Below are 21999 nucleotides of genomic sequence, written 5' to 3'. Positions count from 1 at the left end.
GATCATTTTCTTGCTTCAACATAAGAATAGATTTGAAAAAAGGTTTGGGGATCTTCATCTATGTTGGATAGAGATGATTTTTTTGTTCTCTTACTGTTTGCTTAATATTATACTGATATTGGCACAATTAATATTCACAAGTACACAGGGAGCTACACCAGCTGTACTCATCCCTTCTTTTCTTTAAGGATCAAAGCTATGGATGGAGACTCTCTTTGTCATGAGTATAACAAGTTCACCTTCATATTCACTGGTGGGAAGAATAAAAGCTTCTTTTTTGGAGGGAAGGGGTACTGGGGGTTGAATTGAAAGGCTTTTGATCACTGAGCCACCTCCCCATGCCTATTTTGTGTTTTATTTACAGACAGAGTCTCACTGAGTTGCTTAGCACCTCTCTTTTGCTGAGGGTGGCTTTAAACTTGCAATCCTCCTGTCTCAGCTTCGAGGGCCTCTGGGATTACAGGCATGCACCAAGTGCCAAGCCAAGCCAGAAAATCCTCTTTTACCAAGCCTCTTTTACCACTGAGATTAGCCCTTTCCAGTGAGCTAGCCTCAGAGGAAAAGCAGAGGCTCTGAGGAGAGTGAGGAAATGCAGACTGTGTTCCTGGAGGGGTGATGTGGGGTCAGAGGGGATGAAAGCAGGAAGGGTGCTTTCATGAGAGAGGTTCACAGCATGGGGCTGATGTCCCAGAGAGGATGCACCTGCGATGGGGAAGGACATAGGGGGATGAGCACAGAGCTTGTGGGCAGCTGCAGTGTTAGACCTGGTGGCAGCAGGAGTCTTAACAGCATCTTATCTGGGCTGTGCCTTTTTAAACTAACCTGGCCTGTGTGGTGTATGTTTTTATTCTATAGACATGAGTCCATCAGTGGGTATTACAGAGTGTCATCTTATTTCTTTGGAAGTCTTTTGCTTGATTTACTACTTGAGATGATATTGACAAGTTTTATATTTATTTATACACTATACTTCATGGCCAGTAAGTAACAAGACAAAGAGAATGTGTCTTTACTTTTGGATATGTGGAGAAGTTAACTTCTGTTTGCAAACATGTATTTTGTTCCCCAAATGGCAAAGCAATTTATAAGGGAGAAAGCATGTGTCTATTGGGTATTCTACAAATAGCTGGTTAATGTGGACACTCTTTTCTAGACTTTTCCCAACTGAACTATTAAAACTTCTTATAAAATGGTAATTTACTTATCCCCACTTATAAAACTATACATATTCTGTGTGTTTTGCACAAATATGGTCCAAATTTATAAAATTATTTGAAACTGTGTTAGAGGAGCCAGGATATTTATTGCCTTTTTCTACGTTTTTTTTTTCTCTCTCTGTATATATTTCAATATAGAGATAAAATATCAACAGAAAGATCTTAGATACCTCTAATATCTGTACAGACATATAGAGAGAGATAAGAAATCATTATACACTTATATTCTCTTCCTGTTTACTTTTATAATTAGATACAGATGATGACTTTGGGGTTTATTGATTTAATAAAATTACTTGTTTGATGAAGTAGACAATATCATTTGTGAATTATACTCTGGGTTTACCCCAGACTCTTTGAGTTATCGTTTCCATAATTTTCACTAATACACACACACAAACACACACATAAACATGTACATTCACACAAACCAAAAGTTTCTTTAACAACCCACTATAGAGTTTGAATCATTGATAGAGCTTAAATTTTCCATTTTAGAAATATGTGTATGTGATAAGAATTATTCATGGAATCTGAAGCCCTGAACTCCTATCAGTGTTTTTGCAGCTGTTCCCAAATCTTCAGATCATATGACACAAAGCATTAGCTCATGATAATTGTAAACTACTATAAGAAACTTAACAGCCCTATTCGCAATCACAGAGCCATGTGGCAATTTGTCTATGAGGACTTAGTGATACCCACTCCTAGTTATATGGAGGGAAATAATGAAATTGGTGACCCAGGGTGTTAGGACAGAAGATGATTATTTTTGTTCTCTTACTGTTTGCTTAATATTATCCTGATATTTGCACAATAAATATTTACAAGTACACAGGGAGCTACACCAGCTGGACTCATGCCTTCTTTTCTTTAAGGATCAAAGCCATGGGCGGAGACTTTCTTTGTCATGACCTTTACCCTCCTTATCTTTGGTTTTTCATCCATTTCCATGACCCTGGCTCTAGCAGCAGGTTATAGCAAAGTCTCTATACAAGGAAATGTTGTGGACACCTATTTTACATTTATGCTGGTGAGTGTGAACTGTACTTCTCTGGGACAGAATTTTTCCCCTTGTTTGTCCCTTCACCTTCTGTCATGTAAAACCAGCTTTGAGGATTGTGTGGGTGGGTCTCTGATGCTTCAAGGAGGTTATATATTGAAATACAGTTTACATTAGAGAATGTGCAACTTTTCTTCTTCCTCTTATCCAGTCTTTTTTGCCAGTTTCTAATGTAGTTACTTAACTTTGGCCCCATGTACTTACTAATGAGCTTTTAAAAGGGACTTCTTGGTGACATATAAAACCTTCATAGGTTGGGACTTCAAAACCCAGAAAAATTGGCCGATTCCCTCACAGAAAACATAGCTCTCTGCCTGCCTTTCATGCTGGTGTTAGAGAACTGCCAGCTGTGTAAGCAGCAGAGGTGGTTTGGTTGGATTCACTATTCCCCAAGGTGAAAGTCAAGCTCACTGGGAAGTGTATTATGGGGGTCTAGCCAGATGCCTCTTGCATTTTGAAAACGTTTTAAAATTTATTGGAAAATTCTAAAGTCCATAGTATTAGGTCATCTGTTGTGTGGGTTACTGAGAATCTCTTACATTAATATATTTCTGTTTTATGCTTTTTAAAAAAGTTGCTTAATCTATCATGCTCCTAAATCTTGACCTCACTTAGATGACTCAACAGATAAACTGAACAAATTATCACATTCCCTCCACTACTATGTCAGTGATGCAGACATGCTCAACCTACAAAAGGAAAAGATGTCTTTCAATGACATTTATGGAGCACATATTCTTATTAAGAATTGTTTATTATTGAGTTATAGTTATCCATAATATTGGGGTTCATTTGGGTTTAACCATTCCAGCATAGCTTAGCACATACTATTGCCAAAGTTGAGTTCTTCTGTTTCTGAATTTGGAGATGAATATGAATATCATTAAAAAAGTGATGTCTTGTTTTTATATCATGTACTGTAACAAAAATGTACTTCAATAAAATAAGATGTTTTGTTTTATTTGATACTTGATTGATTTTGTTATTTAAAGGTTTCCATGTAGAATTTTAAAAGCTAGTCATGAAATTGCATTTCACTCAGGATTACCATGTTAGGTATCAGGCACTTGTTAAGTCAATTCTGATATACGCAGGTACACCAACACTATCATTGCTATGCATATCCCAACATACCCTGTACAAGTTAGGAAAAGTATTATGTGGATTCCTTAGCAGTCCCTCTAGTTCATCTCCAGCATTCCATCCTGAGTCAGCCTTACAATGCTGCTTTTTCATAGCTTTAAATGAAGAGATTCACTATGTATTCTGCTGTACTACACTGCATTCTGCTGTTTATCAGTTCTAGGCTTTGGGTAACCTGAAACCTGCAATTCTGAAGCCCAAATTATTATTAACATCATGGATACAACATGCAAACTTTGTAAATAACAACACTTATTGATGTGTGGAAGTAGAGAGGGATATGTGTTGCTCAGGAATGTTCTGTATATGTTTGTAGGTTTCTAAGATTTTTAGAGGTAACACATGGTAGAGATATAATTAGAATAGTGAGTACAGTCAGCCCTTCAAATACATACTTTATGGATTATAAGATGCAATTGACTACAAACAAAACTTACAAAACAAGTACTGTGTCTGCACAGTTTTTCTTTTTTATTCATTATTCTCTAAACTATTTAGTGTGTATAAGTTATATATCTATGGTATGAAATACATACATAGCATTTCTATGCTGCTAGGTATTATAAGAAATATGGAGCTAATTTAAAATCAAAGGATATATATATATATATATATATATATATATATATATATATATATATATATATATACATACATTTAAATATGAAGGATTTACTTGGGATTACACACAAATACTATGCTATTGTGAAATAAAGGGCCTTGAGTATCTGCAGATTTGGGTATCTGTATGCATGTGTCCTGGAGTTGATCTCCCTTGCATACCAAGAGAAAAGTATACTTCTTAATCTTCCATTGTGTACTGGTACAGAGGAAGTTAAGGACAAAGTATTGACAATAAGGATCTTTCAAATAAATGGAATATATAATATAGATGATAGTATATTTTTATTAACTTAAAACCATGAACATCCTTTGCCAGGCAGAGGTTTACACATGTAAAGGAAGGTTAATGTTTAGAATAAGTTCAAAGGATTTCAAGAGTTCTTCCCAGCAGTAATGTGGAGAAGTTTCTAGAGATCTCAAAAGGCATCTTCTGAACAATTTTCCTGAAATCTCTGGACTCTTCTAATTCATTTTTTTTCTGTGTAGATTCTTTCAGGTGTGTCTTTGTATTTTGGAACCAGAAGATCTTAGTTCCCCTGGCTTCAGTACTTTAGCATTCCATATTATGGCTTTATGGTAAGCTGTCCTTATCTACACCTGTGAATGTTTCTCCAAGATGGGAACAGTGAAAATAAAACCCACCCTTCCCTGCTATGACCTGTGGACACCTCCCACTCAGGAATGTCCTTTCAGGAGCAGTGAATGAGGATTTACTAATAGCCTTCATTAGCACAAGTTCAGGGCATCATCTGTGGTTTCTTTCTATCATCCTGTTGTTTGAGGGTGAGGAAGGGTGGGGAGAATAAATCTCATAGTAAAGCAGAAATGATGATGTGATACATTGTTTGAATTCAATAAGGAAATGAGAAGATGGGAGACTAGAATTGTAGATCATGTTGAAAGGGAAATTATAAGAGGAACAAAGGTTATATAACACTCAGCCCTATTGGCTCTAGCAAGCTAACCAACTCCAAAGAAAACAGTGTCTTAATACAGTGTAACCAAGATCCTACCACCTATCATTCATTGTAAGTGTTTTTATTGAAAAGAAGAAGTGTCATTAAAATAAGTCTTCAGTTTTCAATGATCAACAATGTATCATTTTACTTATAAAGCTGTAGAGGTCACAGAGAGAGAAGATGGAAGGGGCTATGGGGTCATCTAACAAGAGGTCTTTCTTCTTGGTTAATTGAAAATGTCATCCCAACTCTGGACCTCTTGATTCATAACTTTAATCACTTTGCCATGACAGACTGTGAATATGAAGCTTGGTTTGTCTTTTAAATATCATGTTTAGCTCAATAAGCCAATCCCCCAAAACCAAAAGTGAATGTTCTGTCTGATATATGGATGCTAACCCACAAGGGAGAGTGGGGAGGGGAAGAATAGTAGTCCATTGGATTAGACAAAGGGAAGCTCAGAGAAGAGAGGGGGATGGGATAGGAAGGACAATAGAATTAATTGGACATAACTTCCCTAGCCTTGTATTTGAGTACATGACCAGTGTAACTCTGCATCATGTACAACCACAAGAATAGGATGCTAATTAGAATAAGTTATACTCCATGTATTTATAATATATCAAAATACATTCTACTGTCATATATAACTAAAAATAAGAAATAAAAAAAGACTAGTAAAGATTAAGCTTGAGGATTTCATTGTGATAATTCTTTGGAAAGTTTTTGAAATTTAAAATCATCATGTCTTATTCTTTGTGTCACATAGGCTTTGCAGCATAATGAGTTTTTGGGAGGAAACTTCTGTCCAGAACTCAATACAACAACCAGCAATAAGTGTCCTGACTATGTAATGTGAGTTTGTGTCCAGTGTCATCAGGGTTTTACATAATACTGTAATGAGATACAGCAAGTTCCCTGGGCTTATAGCTGGTATGAAAACTTTCAAGGTCAACAAACATTCTGAGCCTATATTTTCTCCCTCATAAATTGAGTCATTGTGCACTAATCAATATAAACATGCTATATTCTGCTACAGTGAAAATTGTACTTATTGTGGAGAAATGTTTGGGTCCTTTCAAATGATCATGTTGACTTTTTAATTTACAGTTGAGTTTTGAGTAATTTTGAGTTCTCAATTTTCAGAGCATTTAAGTTGAAAATGGGTTGTTCTGACAGTTTAGCAAAGGTTTTAATCTCTCAGTGTATGGGTTCTGTGCTACATGTCAGCTGAGCTCATGTTAGTAAGAAGTTTCAGGGCTGCCATAGTATACATGAAGTGAACATTCTCCCCCAAGATTTTGGCCCTTCCTTTTGCTCAGGCCATTGGAAGACACATAAAATCCAAGGCCATGTAGTGCATGTGTGAGTGTGTGCGCGTGCGTGTGTGTGTATTTGTGTGTGTGTATGTGTTCTGAAATGGAATATTCTCTCACAGTGGCTATCTTTTTCAATTAAAGAAACACATATTTCAGCCAATTGAGAAGTAAATATTATTTCTGCATCATGTCCTTAAAACAGAAATGCAGGGGTTTAAAAAATTAAAAGACCTTGTTTTATATTTTAATATTTTACTTTTCTATTATTGCTGCTAATAGGCCAGGTGCCTATTAATGAGAGAAAAGAGAATGCTGATGTCCTGAATCCCTTTTGAATGTTAAAATAACATAGAATAATTTGTAATAATCAGACAAGTTCCTATTTTGAATTACTGACAGGTAAAACCTCTATGAATAGAGTTTTCTCTACTGGGCCCCCTTGACCTTGGTTTGATCTGGCTGTGGTGTCTTTGTAACACAGAGTCACCATCAGGCTGCTGGGCAGGACGCAGTGGTTGGAAACAGGGGAACAGATAAGCAGGAGCCACCACAGCCTAACTGTTCACAAAGGGCTATCCTCACAAGAGGAAGGAGGAATCTCTCCTCCAGGCAGAAAGAGGGCATGGCTATTTTAGGAACTGCTAAATGCCAACATGCACAAAAATGGCAGCAGGCAACAACTGTAGCTGCATCATGTGTTTTAGTATCAGGTACTTTTCTATGTGGCAGGAATGCTCCATCCTGGCCTGCTCCCACTTGTTCTTAAGGTCTAAGTCTTTTTTTCTGTACCTGCAGGTAACATCCTGTAGCTGAGTATCTGTGATGCTGATCACAGTGTTAGACTGACAACTGAAAGACATGACTCTGCCTACAAGCCCTTGCTCCCTTTTGGTTTTAGAATTTTTACCCAATTTTTTTTCAGGATGGCTAGTTCATGGGTGAGCACATTGTCCCCATAAGGAGTCAGTGAAAAGTCAGTGAAAGATTGATAATTTTTAATGCTTTTTTTTTTGGCACCATGGATTGAACGCAGAGGCAACTAACCACTGAGCAACAGGACCAGCCCATTTTATTTTTTTTTTAATTTTTTATTGTTGGTTGTTCAAAACATTAGAAATTTCTTGATATATCATATTTCACACTTTGATTCAAGTGGGTTATGAACTCCCATTTTTACCCCATATACAGATTGCAGAATTACATCAGTTACACATCCATTGATTTACATATTGCCATACTAGTGTCTGTTGTGTTCTGCTGCCTTTCCTATCCTGTACTATCCCCCCTCCCCTCCCCTCCCCTCCCCTCCCCTCCCCTCCCCGCCCCTCCCCTCTTCTCTCTCTACCCCCTCTACTGTAATTCATTTCTCCCCCTTGTATTATTTTCCCCTTTCCCCTCACTTCCTCTTGTATGTACTTTTGTATAACCCTGAAGGTCTCCTTCCATTTCCATGAAATTTCCCTTCTCTCTCCCTTTCCCTCCCACCTCTCATCCCAGTTTAATATTAATCTTCTTCTCATGCTCTTCATCCCTACTCTGTTCTTAGTTACTCTCCTTATATCAAAGAAGACATTTGGCATTTGTTTTTTTAGGGATTGGCTAGCTTCACTTAGCATAATCTGCTCTAATGGAATCCATTTCCCTGAAAATTCTACGATTTTGTCATTTTTTAATGCAGAGTAATACTCCATTGTGTATAAATGCCACGTTTTTTTTATCCATTCGTCTATTGAAGGGCATCAAGTTTGGTTCCACAGTCTTGATATTGTGAATTGTGCTGCTATGAACATCGATGTAGCAGTGTCCCTGTAGCATGCTCTTTTTAGGTCTTCAGGGAATAGACCGAGAAGGGGAATACCTGGGTCAAATGGTGGCTCCATTCCCAGCTTTCCAAGAAATCTCCATACTGCTTTCCAAATTGGCTGCACCAATTTGCAGTCCCACCAGCAATGTACAGGTGTACCCTTTTCCCCACATCCTCGCCAGCACTTGTTGTTGTTTGACTTCATAATGGCTGCCAATCTTACTGGAGTGAGATGGTATCTTAGGGTGGTTTTGATTTGCATTTTTATGACAGCTAGAGATGGTGAGCATTTTTTCATGTACTTGTTGATTGACTGTATGTCCTCCTCTGAGAAGTGTCTGTTCAGGTCCTTGGCCCATTTGTTGATTGGGATGTTTGTTTTCTTTTTGTTGTTGTTGTTGTTTGTTTGTTTTCTTATTGTCTAATTTTTTGAGTTCTTTGTATACTCTGGATATTAGGGCTCTATTTGAAGTGTGAGGAGTAAAGATTTGTTCCCAGGGTGAAGGCTCCCTATTTACCTCTCTTATTGTTTCTTTTGCTGAGAAAAAAACTTTTTAGTTTGAGTAAGTCCCATTTGTTGATTCTAGTTATTAACTTTTGTGCTATGGGTGTCCTATTGAGGAATTTGGAGCCCGATCCCACCGAATGTAGATCGTAGCCAACTTTTTCTTCTATCAGACGGCGTGTCTCTGATTTGATATCAAGCTCCTTGTTCCATTTATAATTAACTTTTGTGCATGGCGTGAGAAAGGGATTCAGTTTCATTTTGTTGCATATGGATTTCCAGTTTTCCCAGCACCATTTGTTGAAGATGCTATCCTTCCTCCATTGCATGCTTTTAGCCCCTTTATCAAATATAAGATAGTTGTAGTTTTGTGGATTGGTTTCTGTGTCCTCTATTCTGTACCATTGGTCCACCCGCCTGTTTTGGTACCAGTACCATGCTGTTTTTGTTACTATTGCTCTGTAGTATAGTTTGAAGTCTGGTATCGCTATACCGCCTGATTCACACTTCCTGCTTAGCATTGTTTTTGCTATTCTGGGTCTTTTATTTTTCCATATGAATTTCATGATTGCTTTCTCTATTTCTACAAGAAATGCCGTTGGGATTTTGATTGGCATTGCATTAAACCTATAGAGAACTTTTGGTAATATCGCCATTTTGATGATGTTAGTTCTGCCTATCCATGAACAGGGTATATTTTTCCATCTTCTAAGATCTTCTTCTATTTCTCTCTTTAGGGTTCTGTAGTTCTCATTGTATAAGTCTTTCACCTCTTTTGTTACGTTGATTCCCAAGTATTTTATTTTTTTCAGGATGTTGTCAGTGGAGTGGTTGTCCTCATTTCCAATTCAGAGGATTTGTCGCTGATATACAGGAATGCCTTTGATTTATGCATGTCGATTTTATATCCTGCCACTTTGCTGAATTCATTTATTAGCTCTAATAGTTTCTTTGTAGACCCTTTTGGGTCTGCTAGGTATAGAATCATGTCAACTGCAAATAGTGATAATTTAAGTTCTTCTTTTCCTATTTTTATGCCTTAAATTTCTTTCATCTAATTGCTCTGGCCAGTGTTTCGAGAACGATGTTGAACAGAAGTGGAGAGAGAGGGCATCCCTGTCTTGTTCCAGATTTCAGAGGGAATGCCTTCAATTTTTCTCCATTCAGAATGATGCTAGCCTGAGGCTTAGCATAGATTGCTTTTACAATATTGAGGTATGTTCCTGTTATCCCTAGTTTTTCCAGAGTTTTGAACATAAAGGGATGCTGTACTTTGTCGAATGCTTTTTCCGCATCTATCGAGATGATCACATGGTTCTTATTTTTAAGTCTATTGATGTGGTGAATAACATTTATTGATTTCCATATATAGAACCAGCCTTGCATCCCAGGGATGAATCCTACATAATCATGGTGCACAATTTTTTTGATATGTTTTTGTATCCGATTCGCCAGAATTTTATTGAGGATTTTTGCATCTAGGTTCATTAGAGATATTGGTCTGTAGTTTTCTTTCTTTGAAGTGTCTTTGTCTGGTTTAGGTATCAGGGTGATGTTGGCCTCATAGAATGAATTTGGAAGTTCTCCCTCTTTTTCTATTTCCTGAAGTAGCTTGAAAACTATTGGTATTAGTTCCTCTTTACAGGTTTTGTAAAACTCTGCTGTATACCCATCCGGTCCTGGGCTTTTCTTCGTTGGTAGTCTTTTGATGGTTTCTTCTATTTCTTCAATTGATATTGGTCTGTTTAGGTTGTCTATACCCTCCTGACTCAATCTGGGCAGATCATATGACTTAAGAAATTTATCTATGCCTTCACTGTCCTCTAATTTATTGGAGTATAAGGATTCAAAATAATTTTTGATTATCTTCTGTATTTCTGAAGTGTCTGTTGTGATATTGCCTTTTTCATCCCATATGCTAGTAATTTGAGTTCTCTCTCTTCTTCTCTTCACTAGCATGGCTAAGGGTATGTCGATTTTGTTTATTTTTTCAAAGAACCAACTTTTAGTTTTGTCAATTTTTTCAATTGCTTCTTTTGTTTCGATTTCATTAATTTCAGCTCTGATTTTAATTATTTCTTGCCTTCTACTTCTTTTGCTGTTGTTTTGCTCTTCTTTTTCTAGGATTTTGAGATGAAGTATGAGATCATATATTTGTTGTTTTTTTTCTTTTTTTAAGGAATGAACTCCAAGCAATGAATTTTCCTCTTAGAACTGCTTTCAATGTGTCCCACAGATTCCGATATGTTGTGTCTGTGTTTTCATTTGTCTCTAAGAATTTTTTAATTTCCTCCTTGATGTCTTCTATAACCCATTGATCATTCAGTAACCTATTGTTCATTCTCCAAGTGATGAATGCTTTTTCCTTCCTTCTTTTATCATTGATTTTCAGTTTCATTCCATTATGATCAGATAAGATGCATGGTATTATCTCTACTCCTTTATATTGTCTAAGACTTGCCCTGTGACATAATATATGATCTATTTTTGAGAAGGATCCATGTGCTGCTGAGAAAAAAGTGTAACTGCTTGATGTTGGGTGGTATATTCTATATATGTCAATTAAGTCTAGGTTATTAATTGTGTTATTGAGTTCTATAGTTTCCTTATTCAACTTTTGATTGGAAGATCTGTCCAGTGGCGAGAGAGGTGTGTTGAAGTCTCCCATGATTATTGTATGATGGTCCATTAGACTCTTGAACTTGAGAAGAGTTTGTTTGATGAACATAGCTGCACCATTGTTTGGGGCATATATATTTATGATTGTTATGTCTTTTTGGTGTATGGTTCCCTTAAGCAGTATGTAGTGTCCCTCTTTATCCCTTTTGATTAACTTTGGCTTGAAATCTATTTTATTTGATATGAGTATGGACACTCCTGCTTGTTTCCGAAGTCCATATGAGTGATATGATTTTTCCCAACCTTTCACTTTCAGCCTATGTATGTCTTTTCCTATCAAATGTGTCTCCTGTAGGCAGCATATTGTTGGGTCTTGTTTTGTGATCCATTCTAGTAGCCTGTGTCTCTTAATTGGTGAGTTTAAGCCATTAACATTTAGGGTTATTATTGAGATATGGGTTTTTCTTCCAGCCATATTTGTTTATTTCTGTTACTAAACATGGTTTGTTTTCCTCTTTGATTATCCCCCCCCCCCCTTTACTGTCCTAACTCCCACTGTTGGTTTTCATTGTTATTTTCCATTTCCTCTTCCTGTAATGTTTTGCCGAGGATGTTTTGAAGAGATGGTTTTCTAGTTGCAAATTCTTTTAACTTTTGTTTATCGTGGAAGTTTTTAATTTCATCTTCCATCCTGAAGCTTAATTTCGCTGGATACACAATTCTTGGTTGGAACCCATTTTCTTTCAGTGTTTGAAATATGTTATTCCAGGATCTTCTAGCTTTCAGAGTCTGTGTTGAAAGATCAGCTGTTATCCTGATTGGATTACCCCTAAATTAATCTGCTTCCTTTCTCTTGTAGCTTTTAAAATTCTCTCCTTATTCTGTATGTTGGGCATCTTCATTATAATGTGCCTAGGTGTGGATCTCTTATGATTTTGCACATTCGGCGTCCTGTAGGCTTCTAGGATTTGGGATTCTGTCTCATTCTTCAAGTCTGGGAAATTTTATTGTATTATTTCATTGAATAGATTGCTCATTCCTTTGGTTAGGAGTTCTGTACCTTCCTGTATCCCAATGACTCTTAAGTTTGGTCTCTTAATGTTATCCCATATTTCTTGGATGTTCTGCTCATGGTTTCTTAACAGTCTTGCTGAGCTGTCTATGTTCTTTTCCAGTTTAAATACTTTGTCTTCATTGTCTGATGTTCTATCTTCTAAGTGTTCTACTCTGCTGGTAGTATTCTCCATTGAGTTTTTAAGTTGGTTTATTGCTTCCTGCATTTCTAGGTTTTCTGTTTGTTTGTTTTTATAACCTCTATCTCCCTGTATAGTTGATCCTTTGCTTCCTGGATTTGTTTGTGTAATTCATTGTCGAAGTGATCTTTCATTGTCTTATTTTGCTGTCTAGTGTCTTCCTTGATACTCCACATCATCTGAAGCATGTATATCCTGAATTCTTTATCTGACATTCCATCTGCTGAAGCTGTTACCTCTTCTAAAGTTGAGTTGACCTGCATTGCTTGTGGTCCTTTCTTTCCTTTTCTTTTCATACTGCTTGCGTTTCTTTCTGCTTGGTGAAACTGTTGTGTTTTTGAAATGTTTTTTTTTTTTCTCCTATATATTTATATTGCTCTTGTATAGTTGAAAAGTCTCCCTTGCAGGGTCAGGCGTCAGTCTGCCTACCTTTCAGGTGCGGGCAGCGGCTCTGTTCTGCCCCTACTCCAATTGGGGTGATGAGTGTACCACGCCGGCAGGCCACAGGGCCTGATCCGCCGGTTGGTTGCAGGTCTGCCTACCCTGCAGGCGCATGCGGCGGCTCTGCTCTGCCCCTATTCCAAATGGGGTGACGTGTCTGTCACACCGGCAGGCCACTGGGCCTGTCCCGCTGGTCGGTCGCAGGTCTGCCCACCTGTCGGGCATGGGTGGCGGCTCTGCTCTGCCCCTACTCCAATTGGGGTGTCGTGACTACCACGCTGGCAGGTCTCTGGGCGTGTTCCTGGCACGAGCGGCGACTCTGCTCTGCCCCTACTCCAATTGGGGTGACGTGTGTACCACGCCGGCAGGCTCCTGTCGCAGGTCTGCCTACCTTACAGGCGCGGGCAGTGGCTCTGCCCTGCCCCTCCTACCACGCCTGCGGACCGATGGGCCTGATCTGCAGGTTGGTTGCAGGTCTGCTCACCTTGCTGGCACGGGTGGCGGTTCCGCTCCACCCCCACTCCAATTGGGGTCACGTGACCACCACACCAGCGGGGCCTGATCCGGGCGCGGGCGAAGGCTCTGCTCTGCCCCTACTCCAGTTGGGGTGACGTGTGTACCACGCTGGCAGGCCGCTGGGCGTGACCCGCCAGTCTGTCACAGGTCTGCTTACCTTGCAGGCGCGGGCGGCGGCTCTGCCCTGCCCCTCCTACCACGCCCATGTACCACTGTGTCGCGGGTCTGCCCACCTTGCAGGCGCAGGTGGCGGCTCTGCTCTGCCCCCTCTCCAATTGGTGTCACGCGATCACCACGCCGGTGAGCCGCTGGGCCTGCTCCGGGCACGGGCGGCGGCCCGGCTCCTCCCCTCTGGCTTGACGACAATTCGAGAGAGACTCGGGTGTCTGTGCCTCACCCTCCCTACCAGGAGACCAACTGTTTCTGTCGCCGCTGGTATTGATGAAGTTCTCTCCTCCGCCGCTTTCTGATGACATCAGATCTCTGCCATGTTGGTATCCTATGAGAATGGCAGCATTTCGTTCCCTTTGCCGGGTAACCAAAGCAACGGGTGAGTCCTAACCGGCCCTCAGCAGGACCCGGAACGAGAAGCAGTTTCCGCGGGCTCCTTAGCCCTGGGCCAGGGCAGTTCCGGGAGCCGGAACTCGGCCGCTCCGTGCTCGGTGTATGCTCTGATAAGAGTAGGCTCCAAGAAGCACTCAGGCACTGAGCCTGAGTAATCTGTCTGCAAGCCACAGGTGAATGGCAGCCTGAAATTACCTATTCTATGGCTGAATGAGCTGTGGTCAGTCGAAAACAGGGATGGTGACGTCAGCTCTCCAAGATGGTGGCCGCTGTCCTCCTCTGTGGTCTGACCAGTGTGGAGAACCGAAATGGACCGCTTCCTTCCCCCGTCTCAAACCCAGAATTCAGCACTGAGTACGGTGCTTGCACGGCTGGCAGAAACTGCAGCGCTGTATCCCTGCGCCACTATCTCCTCCTCGTTTCCCAGCGCTCACTGCAGACTCTAGCTGCGGGGCGATTTGCTGAATAAGCAGTGTTACCCTCCGTGCGACAAATCTCTCGTGTTTGAGTCCCCGTAGCTGATCCTCGTGCGATGGATATCCTTCCTCCAGGTTCCGGAGCACCCCACTATTGCTGGAAATTCCTAACAAGATAGCCTTTAGCCGTCCTGACTTGTCATACTCCCACACAGTGACGCGGCACACGGGGGCAATGCACTCCCCTCGCCGCCATCTTCCTCACCTCCCCGTTACTTCTCTATATATATTTATAAAAACGTATGCTGCCTTGCTATGCACACACTTTTTTAAACTGATGAATTTACAGTCTGTTTTTTTGGTTTGTGTTTTTGCATTATTTGAATGTTTTCAGGATTATTTTTAATGTGTTGTAAATAGCTGATTAATTTTTTTAAGAGAGAGAGAGAGTTTTAATATTTATTTATTTATTTATTTATTTATTTTAGTTTTCGGCGGACACAACATCTTTGGTTGTATGTGGTGCTGAGGATCGAACCCGGGACGCACGCATGCCAGGCGAGTGCGCTACCGCTTGAGCCACATCCCCAGCCCAAGCTGATTAATTTTTAAAGTTAATTATTTAAATAAAAATATTCACAGAACAATTATGAAAGAGAGATCACACTCAGGGAACATTTCTACTATGCAGCACTGAAGGTCCACAGTACTGAACCAGGGTAAAGTTCCAGGGATGGTCCCTGGGACAAGTGACCTTGACACTTGTTTTAAGGTGTCCACAGGTCTTCATAGCAGCAAGAGCCTGATAAGCAATGGCAAAGGTTCTTCTGGACTTTCTTCATGGTTGTCTCACCAAGTTGTTAGTAAACCAGGCCCATTTTTCACACCAAGAAGTATGCTAGTCACTGGAATGACAAATTTTGTAAATGAGAAAGAATGTATGTGTGTTGACTAAGCGTGGGGAAACCAGAGACCCTCCTGAGACTAAGATTTATGAGTTTTTCTGAGATAAAGAAGCACAGTGATTTAAGGCAGGAGGAAAGGTGACTAGAGGTGAAGTAAGCAGTGGTCTATGCATGTGCAATTCAATATTGTGGCTCGTCTCAGGATGCATGTTCAGAAAATACTGGTGTTAGCAGATATGAGGATGGCCCACTGATGTCAAAATATCACCCATCCAACACCTGCATGGGTCCAAGTGAAGTCATTAGCTTCAACAAAAATGGGCATTAAATCCCTGGAAAGCAACCTAGGCAAATGATTTCACCATGCCCACACATGTCCCTGGTTTATTTATAGCCAACCTAGTGGAATGTGATGGACATCATTATACAAAGTACATGTATGAAGACTTGAATTGGTTGTCAACACACTTTATATACCAACAAAGTTACAAAAATTGTGGTATATATATGCATTAAGAATTGTAATGCAAAAAAATAATAGTGTTACCTTAGATTAGGTAGAGGGAAATGAAAGGAGGGGAAGGCTGGGGATGTGGGGATAAGAAAGACAGTAGAATGAAACATACATTATTACTTTATGTATGTATGTGACTTCATGACCAATGTGATTCTAATATATATATATATATATATATATATATATATATATATATATATATATATATATATATCAGAAAATGAGAAATTATATCCTATCAAATTATATAAGTGCATCCTACTGTCATATATAACTAATTAAAACAAGTAAAAAATTTAAAAAAAGAAATTCAAAACAAAATGGTTTCTTTTATTTTTCTTCAAAACTGGCTTTAAATAAAACCTATTTCCCTGCCTATTTAACTTCAAGTAATTGTGGAGCACAATGAGCAGTAGATTCTATATTCTTGCCTCTGCAGGGCAATACTTTGGGTAATAATTTCATAGTGAAGGTTGAGTATCCCTTATCCAAAAATACTTGAAACCAGGAATGTATGGCTTTGGGATTTTTTTCAGGCATTGGCATATATCTATATATTTACATCTACATACATAAATTTATCTAGACATAGATACACATGCATGTGCGCACGCAAACACACGTGGTTCTAATCAGCTTTTTCTCTGCTGTGACTAAAAGACCTGACAAAACCAACTTTAGAGGAGGAAAAGTGTCACAAGCCATCCATGGGCTGTGTGGGGACTGTGTTGCGCATCATAGCCTAGTGAATAGGAGAACTAGTGAATAGTGTCTGGGAACTTCCAGTGGAAGTTCCAGTGGAATTTCCTCTGGTTGACTGCCCAGACACATTGTAGATTTCTGCTCTGCTTTGCCACGTCCCACACAGCACCAGAGATGCTGTGAGCTGCCAAGATGCCAATCAACCCATTGACTTCAATGCATCAGGAAACAAGACTCCACCCTTAAAACCTTACCCCATGCCTTTGATGTAACTCCTTAAATAAACCACTGGAGCCATTTTCTAATTGTCTAGCTCCAGCTCCTGTGTGGAGTGGACCTATCAGGGGATCCACCTTTTTGAAACTGTCTTTCTGACTTTTGTTTCTGTCTTTTGTTTTTTGCTAATTGTGCTAGAGTTTAATTTCTCAAGAGGCTTATCCCTCTGAGCAGGCAATAATTCCCTGGTGAGGTGCTGGCCACTCTGTGACAGAAAAGTTGATTTGAGGGCTCACAGTTTCAGAGGCCTCAGTCCATAGACAGCTGGCTCTGTGGGGGGCGGGGCACCATGCCTAAGAGCAAAGCATCCCCCTACCACGCCCCCAGGCCTGAGGAAAGGATGTATTGGACTGGTATCACATGCCATGTGCTGTGGAAGCAAGTGGCCTTTACCTTCACTCAGCAAGGAAGTGCTTCAGCTCTGGACTTGAGTGTTACCCAATCGGATTGGGCACCCCCGCCACACCTTTTGAAACATCCCCTTCCTTAGGCACTCGCTCTCTTGCCTGGAAGAGGACCTTTGAAGTCACAGAGCAGTCCCACCCTGGACCTGAGAAACTCATGTCCATGTATTGTGTAATTTCTTTGCCGTTTTCTTAGCTTAATGCTGCAGCCAGCTCTTTTGAACCCAGCTCATCTCGTCAGTGTGGGCAGCTGGCAAGATGGCTCCATTACTTGGGGCTTGAGGTGAGGCAGGGCATCATGATGTAAGAGTGTGGAAACAGAAACAGCTCACATGATGATCAGGCAGCAGAGAGAGCTAAGCTTAGCTCACCAAATATATACCTCAAAGCCATGCCCAAATGACACACCTCTTCCAGTCATATCCTCCCCAACTTCCGTTAATACTCATTAATCCTTGTCAGGGGATTAATTCACTGATTGGGTTAAGACTCAAAACAATCTTTTCACCTCTGAATGTTCTTGCATTGATTTACACATGAGCTTTTGGGGGACACCTCACAGCCAAACCAACACATGTACATATAGTGAAATTTCTTAGGGATGATCCAGGATATTTGCACCTTATACACAAAATCTGAAGATAATTTTATGTAATATTTTTAGCAATTTTTTGCATCAAACAAAGTTTCATGGTATGAAATTTTCCAGTTCTGGTTCCATTTTGACTACTTAAACATTTCCAGATTTTCAAGCAATTTCAGATATCAGAGTTTTGGGTTAGGGATGCTCAACCCAAATAAAATTTGATAGACATATATTAACTCCCATATTCAATTCAAATCTTCATGCCTAGGTAATTTTTGTCTACTTTCTTTATCAAAGATTGAGAGAGGTAGGGTTAAGTTTCCAATTGCAATGTGATTTTGCTAATTCTCCTTATATTAGTAATAGGTATTATTTTCTATGTTGAAGCTCTATTACTGAATCCATATGATTCATGATAGTTAACATCATTGAGTACGGTGCCATTTCAATATTCAATAATCTTTCATCAGGCCTAATATTCACCTATTCCCTCCATTATCAAACGAGTATAGTACCACTTAATACCCTTTTAAAATATGTTGTCCTTCATACATCTTGGCAACGATTTATTTTTTAACATTATTTTGAATGTGGTCATAAAATTCTACAGTTGATTTTTTTTTTCATTTTGTACCACTTATTGGAACTTGGACATCAATAAGACATTAATCAATTTATATTTTGTGCTTTTGTCAAATTTCTATCATTTTATTTTTTTTCTATTTTCACACACTCCTCTTATTTTCCCTTTTCGTCTTTCCTTAGTTTACATATTTTTGTCTTTTATCTTATTCTATTGAGTATATGTTATACAACATATATGATTCTACAACATCTTGTATTTGTTTTAATATTTGCCTGCATGTTTTCTCAATAATATTAAGAATAAAAGATTCTTTAAAAATTTCTTATTAACTCTTTTGAAATGATAGACTATGTTTTACAGGCCGCTTTTGGTAGTATACTGATGATTTGGTTGCTTGTGTTTTAATATCTTTTGTTATGGTTTAGTTTATGGAAAATTGGAAACTCAGGATTAAGAAATCAGCCAAATAGCAGAATATGTGCACATGGATATACCATGTTCTTGACCTTTTGTATGTTAATATTCTCTTCTTTCCAGCACTCATTTTGGGTTGTCTGTTTCTTCTGATTGATGTGTCCTTCACAATTCCTTTCATTTAGGGGGAATGGGTGCCAACTTTCACATGGCATTTTCTATCAAGGACTGAAAGGAGAAGTGATGGAACCTTCATGTTTCCATCCCATTTTTCTGTGTGCAAATGTATTCACATTTCTTTAGTTGGGCTTCACCAAAGTCCTAGATATTATTACATAATTTTCTAGAAAACAGAATTCAAGCTCAGGAGAGTCAATAGCTAGTCAAAATACCAACATCCACAGTCATGAATCCTAGAGGCAAATATTTAATACCAAGCAAAATTGAAAATCTGGTCCATATCATTTGATTCCAAATCCAGGTGTTATTTAATTGCCAATCACATAGATTCATCCTGTTGTTTATTCATGGCCAAGTCACTCAATGACATCTGGGATAGCCCAGGGCCTGCCCAAGAAAAGGACTGGGTTCATGTTTGATGAAGTCTGTTAAATAATTGTCCTTCAAAGCTAGAAAGTGTTGTTTCCCTGGAAGTCCAGCAGGAGGCGCTCAACAACCAAGGCCATCCAGTCCTTTTTTACTGAAGCAATGAAAGCTGAAGAGATCCTGAGAGTTACAGTATCAAAATTCAGTATTGGATCATAAGTGCAATAGGAAAATAAAGGAAACATATCTTTAATTGATGGGTAAAATAGCTATATTCAATATTATTTATAACTACGCCACACGTAGGAATTAAAATTTTAAAATAATTTATTGATATTTCTTTTTAAGAATAACAGCAAAGTCAATGGCAAATACCCTCTCAAGTTCTCTGTATTAATCCAAAGTACTTTCTCATTTCAAGTTAATTGAAAGTAATCAACTTAATCACTTAGTTGGCTATTTGAGCCTTCATTTCTTACTCTTTCAAATTGGGATTGCTGACCAGGGGCTTTAAATATCTGAAATTATGGAGCTAGAAATTCTATTTCTGGGTTGATAGGAAGGTTGAACATTAAGTGAATCAGTTAACTTTCTCCTTTGACACCTATGAAATGGGAATTTGGCAAGAAAAATACCTCAGGTTCAGGAAAGTACTAAAAATCAGTGTCAACAGTGTCAGTGTAAAACATGCAAGTCTCTGTTTCAGCCAATACACGTTTGCTGAGAACTTGTGAACCAGAAGGCTCTGGGCAGTAGAGAAAAAGCATGCCAGAGGCAAACTTCAGTGGTAGTCAGGAGTTGCCTACTAACTGAATGAGGCCCTTGGTCTCAATCTTTATGTATTACAAAATATATATCCTGATTCTCAACTGGATGATGTGTCCTTGCAATGTGTGATTTGTATCTCTTTATTCTTCCTTCTCCCTAGTAAAATGATATCCATCAAAAAGAAATCTTAGTATGAGTTTTTTGTTGATTAGGTTCTCATTTTTAAGAATTGTTCAGTATACCAGAATATTGAAGGGTAGTCTGAAAAGGAAGGAATCCTTTGGAATGAAGACCTTGAGAAGTCTGGTTCTTCTTACAGTACAAGATTTTACCAGTATGAATGTGTTGCCTCTTAAAAATACTATTTACTGCTAACTTGGAATAAGCTGTGGGGGTAGTTTTATTGCCTATAATGGAGGGAAAGACAAGGTAGGTACTCTTTTCGGCTACATGTATGTATTGTCATTGTTTTAATTGTTCTTATTGCAGTGCAGGTTACTGGTTGAATTGCCAGTAGCCAGTGGTGTGATTCACTCTTGGCAATTATAGTTGGTAAAGCTCATCTGATACATCACAACTTTTGGTTGCTTCCTGGAAGCCTGTGAGATTCTTTTGCTTCTTTATCTTTTACTGTATGGTGGAAGAGATATTGGACATCTACATTCACAAAGTATAATTTTTCATTAGTTTCTGGAATTGTCTGGTTATGGTAATCCTTGTGGTAGTTTGGAGAACACTAAATTTCCTGCCCTATTCTAAAATATGTTAATTGCAATTTGAATTCAGGGGCACTCAACCACTGAGCTGCATCCCCAGCCTTTTTTGTATTTTCTTTTGAGACAGAGTCTCACTGAGTTGCTTAGTGCCTCACTGTTGCTGAGGATAGATTTGAACTTGCAAACCTCCTGTCTTGGCTTCCAGAGCTGTTGGGATTACAGGTGTGTGCCACTGCTCCTGGCCCCAGAAGAGAATTTAAGTTTCTTTAACTTATATCCACTTTGGGGTTGCCACTTATTTTTCCAATTTTGTGAGATCAAACCTTTCTTAGTATAAAGAGACATTTAAGTAAGCTCTCAATTATGCCAAAGCAATTCTAAACCAAAAATGTCATGCTGAATGCATCACAATACCTGACTTCAAATTATACTATAGAGCTATAGTAACAACAATTTCATGGTACCAGCATAAAAACAGACACATAGAACAGAATAGAAAAACAACCCACAAAGACAAACCCACTCAGATGCAGTCATCTGAACCTTGATAGAGTTGCCAAAAACACATTGGAAAAGACAGCCTTTTAAATAAACGGGGCTAAGAAAACTGATTATACATATGTAGAAGAATGACAGTAGACTTTATCTCTTACTCTGAACAAAATTAACTCCAAATGGATCAAAAACCTAGGAATTAGATTTAAAAACAACAACAACAACAACTATGCAACTCCTAGAAGAAAAACTTAGGGTCAGCACTCCAAAATATATGCACAGGCAATGACTTTCTCAATAGGACTCATATGGCTTAGGAAATAAAGCCAATAGTTAATAAATAGAATGGGATCAAGTTAAAAAAAAAACCAAAAACCTCTGAATAGCAAGGAAACATTTAACAATGTGAAGAGAGAAGAAAAGAAGCTAGATAAAGTAAGAAACTCTTTTCTAGCTACTCTTCTGATAGAGGATTAACATCTAGAATATATAAAGAACTAAAAAAATACCACCAGAGAAACAAATAACCCAATTACTAAATGGAGAAATGAACTAAACAGAAAATTCTCAAAAGCAGAAATACAAATGGTCAACAAATATATGGAAAAAAATATTTAACATTATGAGCAATTAGGGAAATG

The 21999-nt window shown here is 38.8% G+C and overlaps 1 protein-coding gene across 1 annotated transcript in view; it reads left to right on the top strand.

Annotated features, from left to right (window-relative positions):
• Positions 1–15045, top strand: part of LOC114082688 (broad substrate specificity ATP-binding cassette transporter ABCG2-like) — a 56696-nt gene extending 41651 nt beyond the window's left edge. Inside the window, exons 9-11 of the mRNA XM_071614831.1 lie at positions 4534–4623; positions 5776–5861; positions 14932–15045. Of these exons, the coding sequence (XP_071470932.1) occupies positions 4534–4623; positions 5776–5860 (175 nt within the window). The 3' untranslated portion in view covers position 5861; positions 14932–15045. The remainder of the gene's footprint in view (positions 1–4533; positions 4624–5775; positions 5862–14931) is intronic.
• Positions 15046–21999: the final 6954 nt, after the last annotated feature.

This window comes from Marmota flaviventris, chromosome 7 (genome assembly GCF_047511675.1).
Source record: "Marmota flaviventris isolate mMarFla1 chromosome 7, mMarFla1.hap1, whole genome shotgun sequence".
Classification (NCBI taxonomy): domain Eukaryota; kingdom Metazoa; phylum Chordata; class Mammalia; order Rodentia; family Sciuridae; genus Marmota; species Marmota flaviventris.
This window is presented reverse-complemented; position numbering and strand designations above follow the sequence as displayed.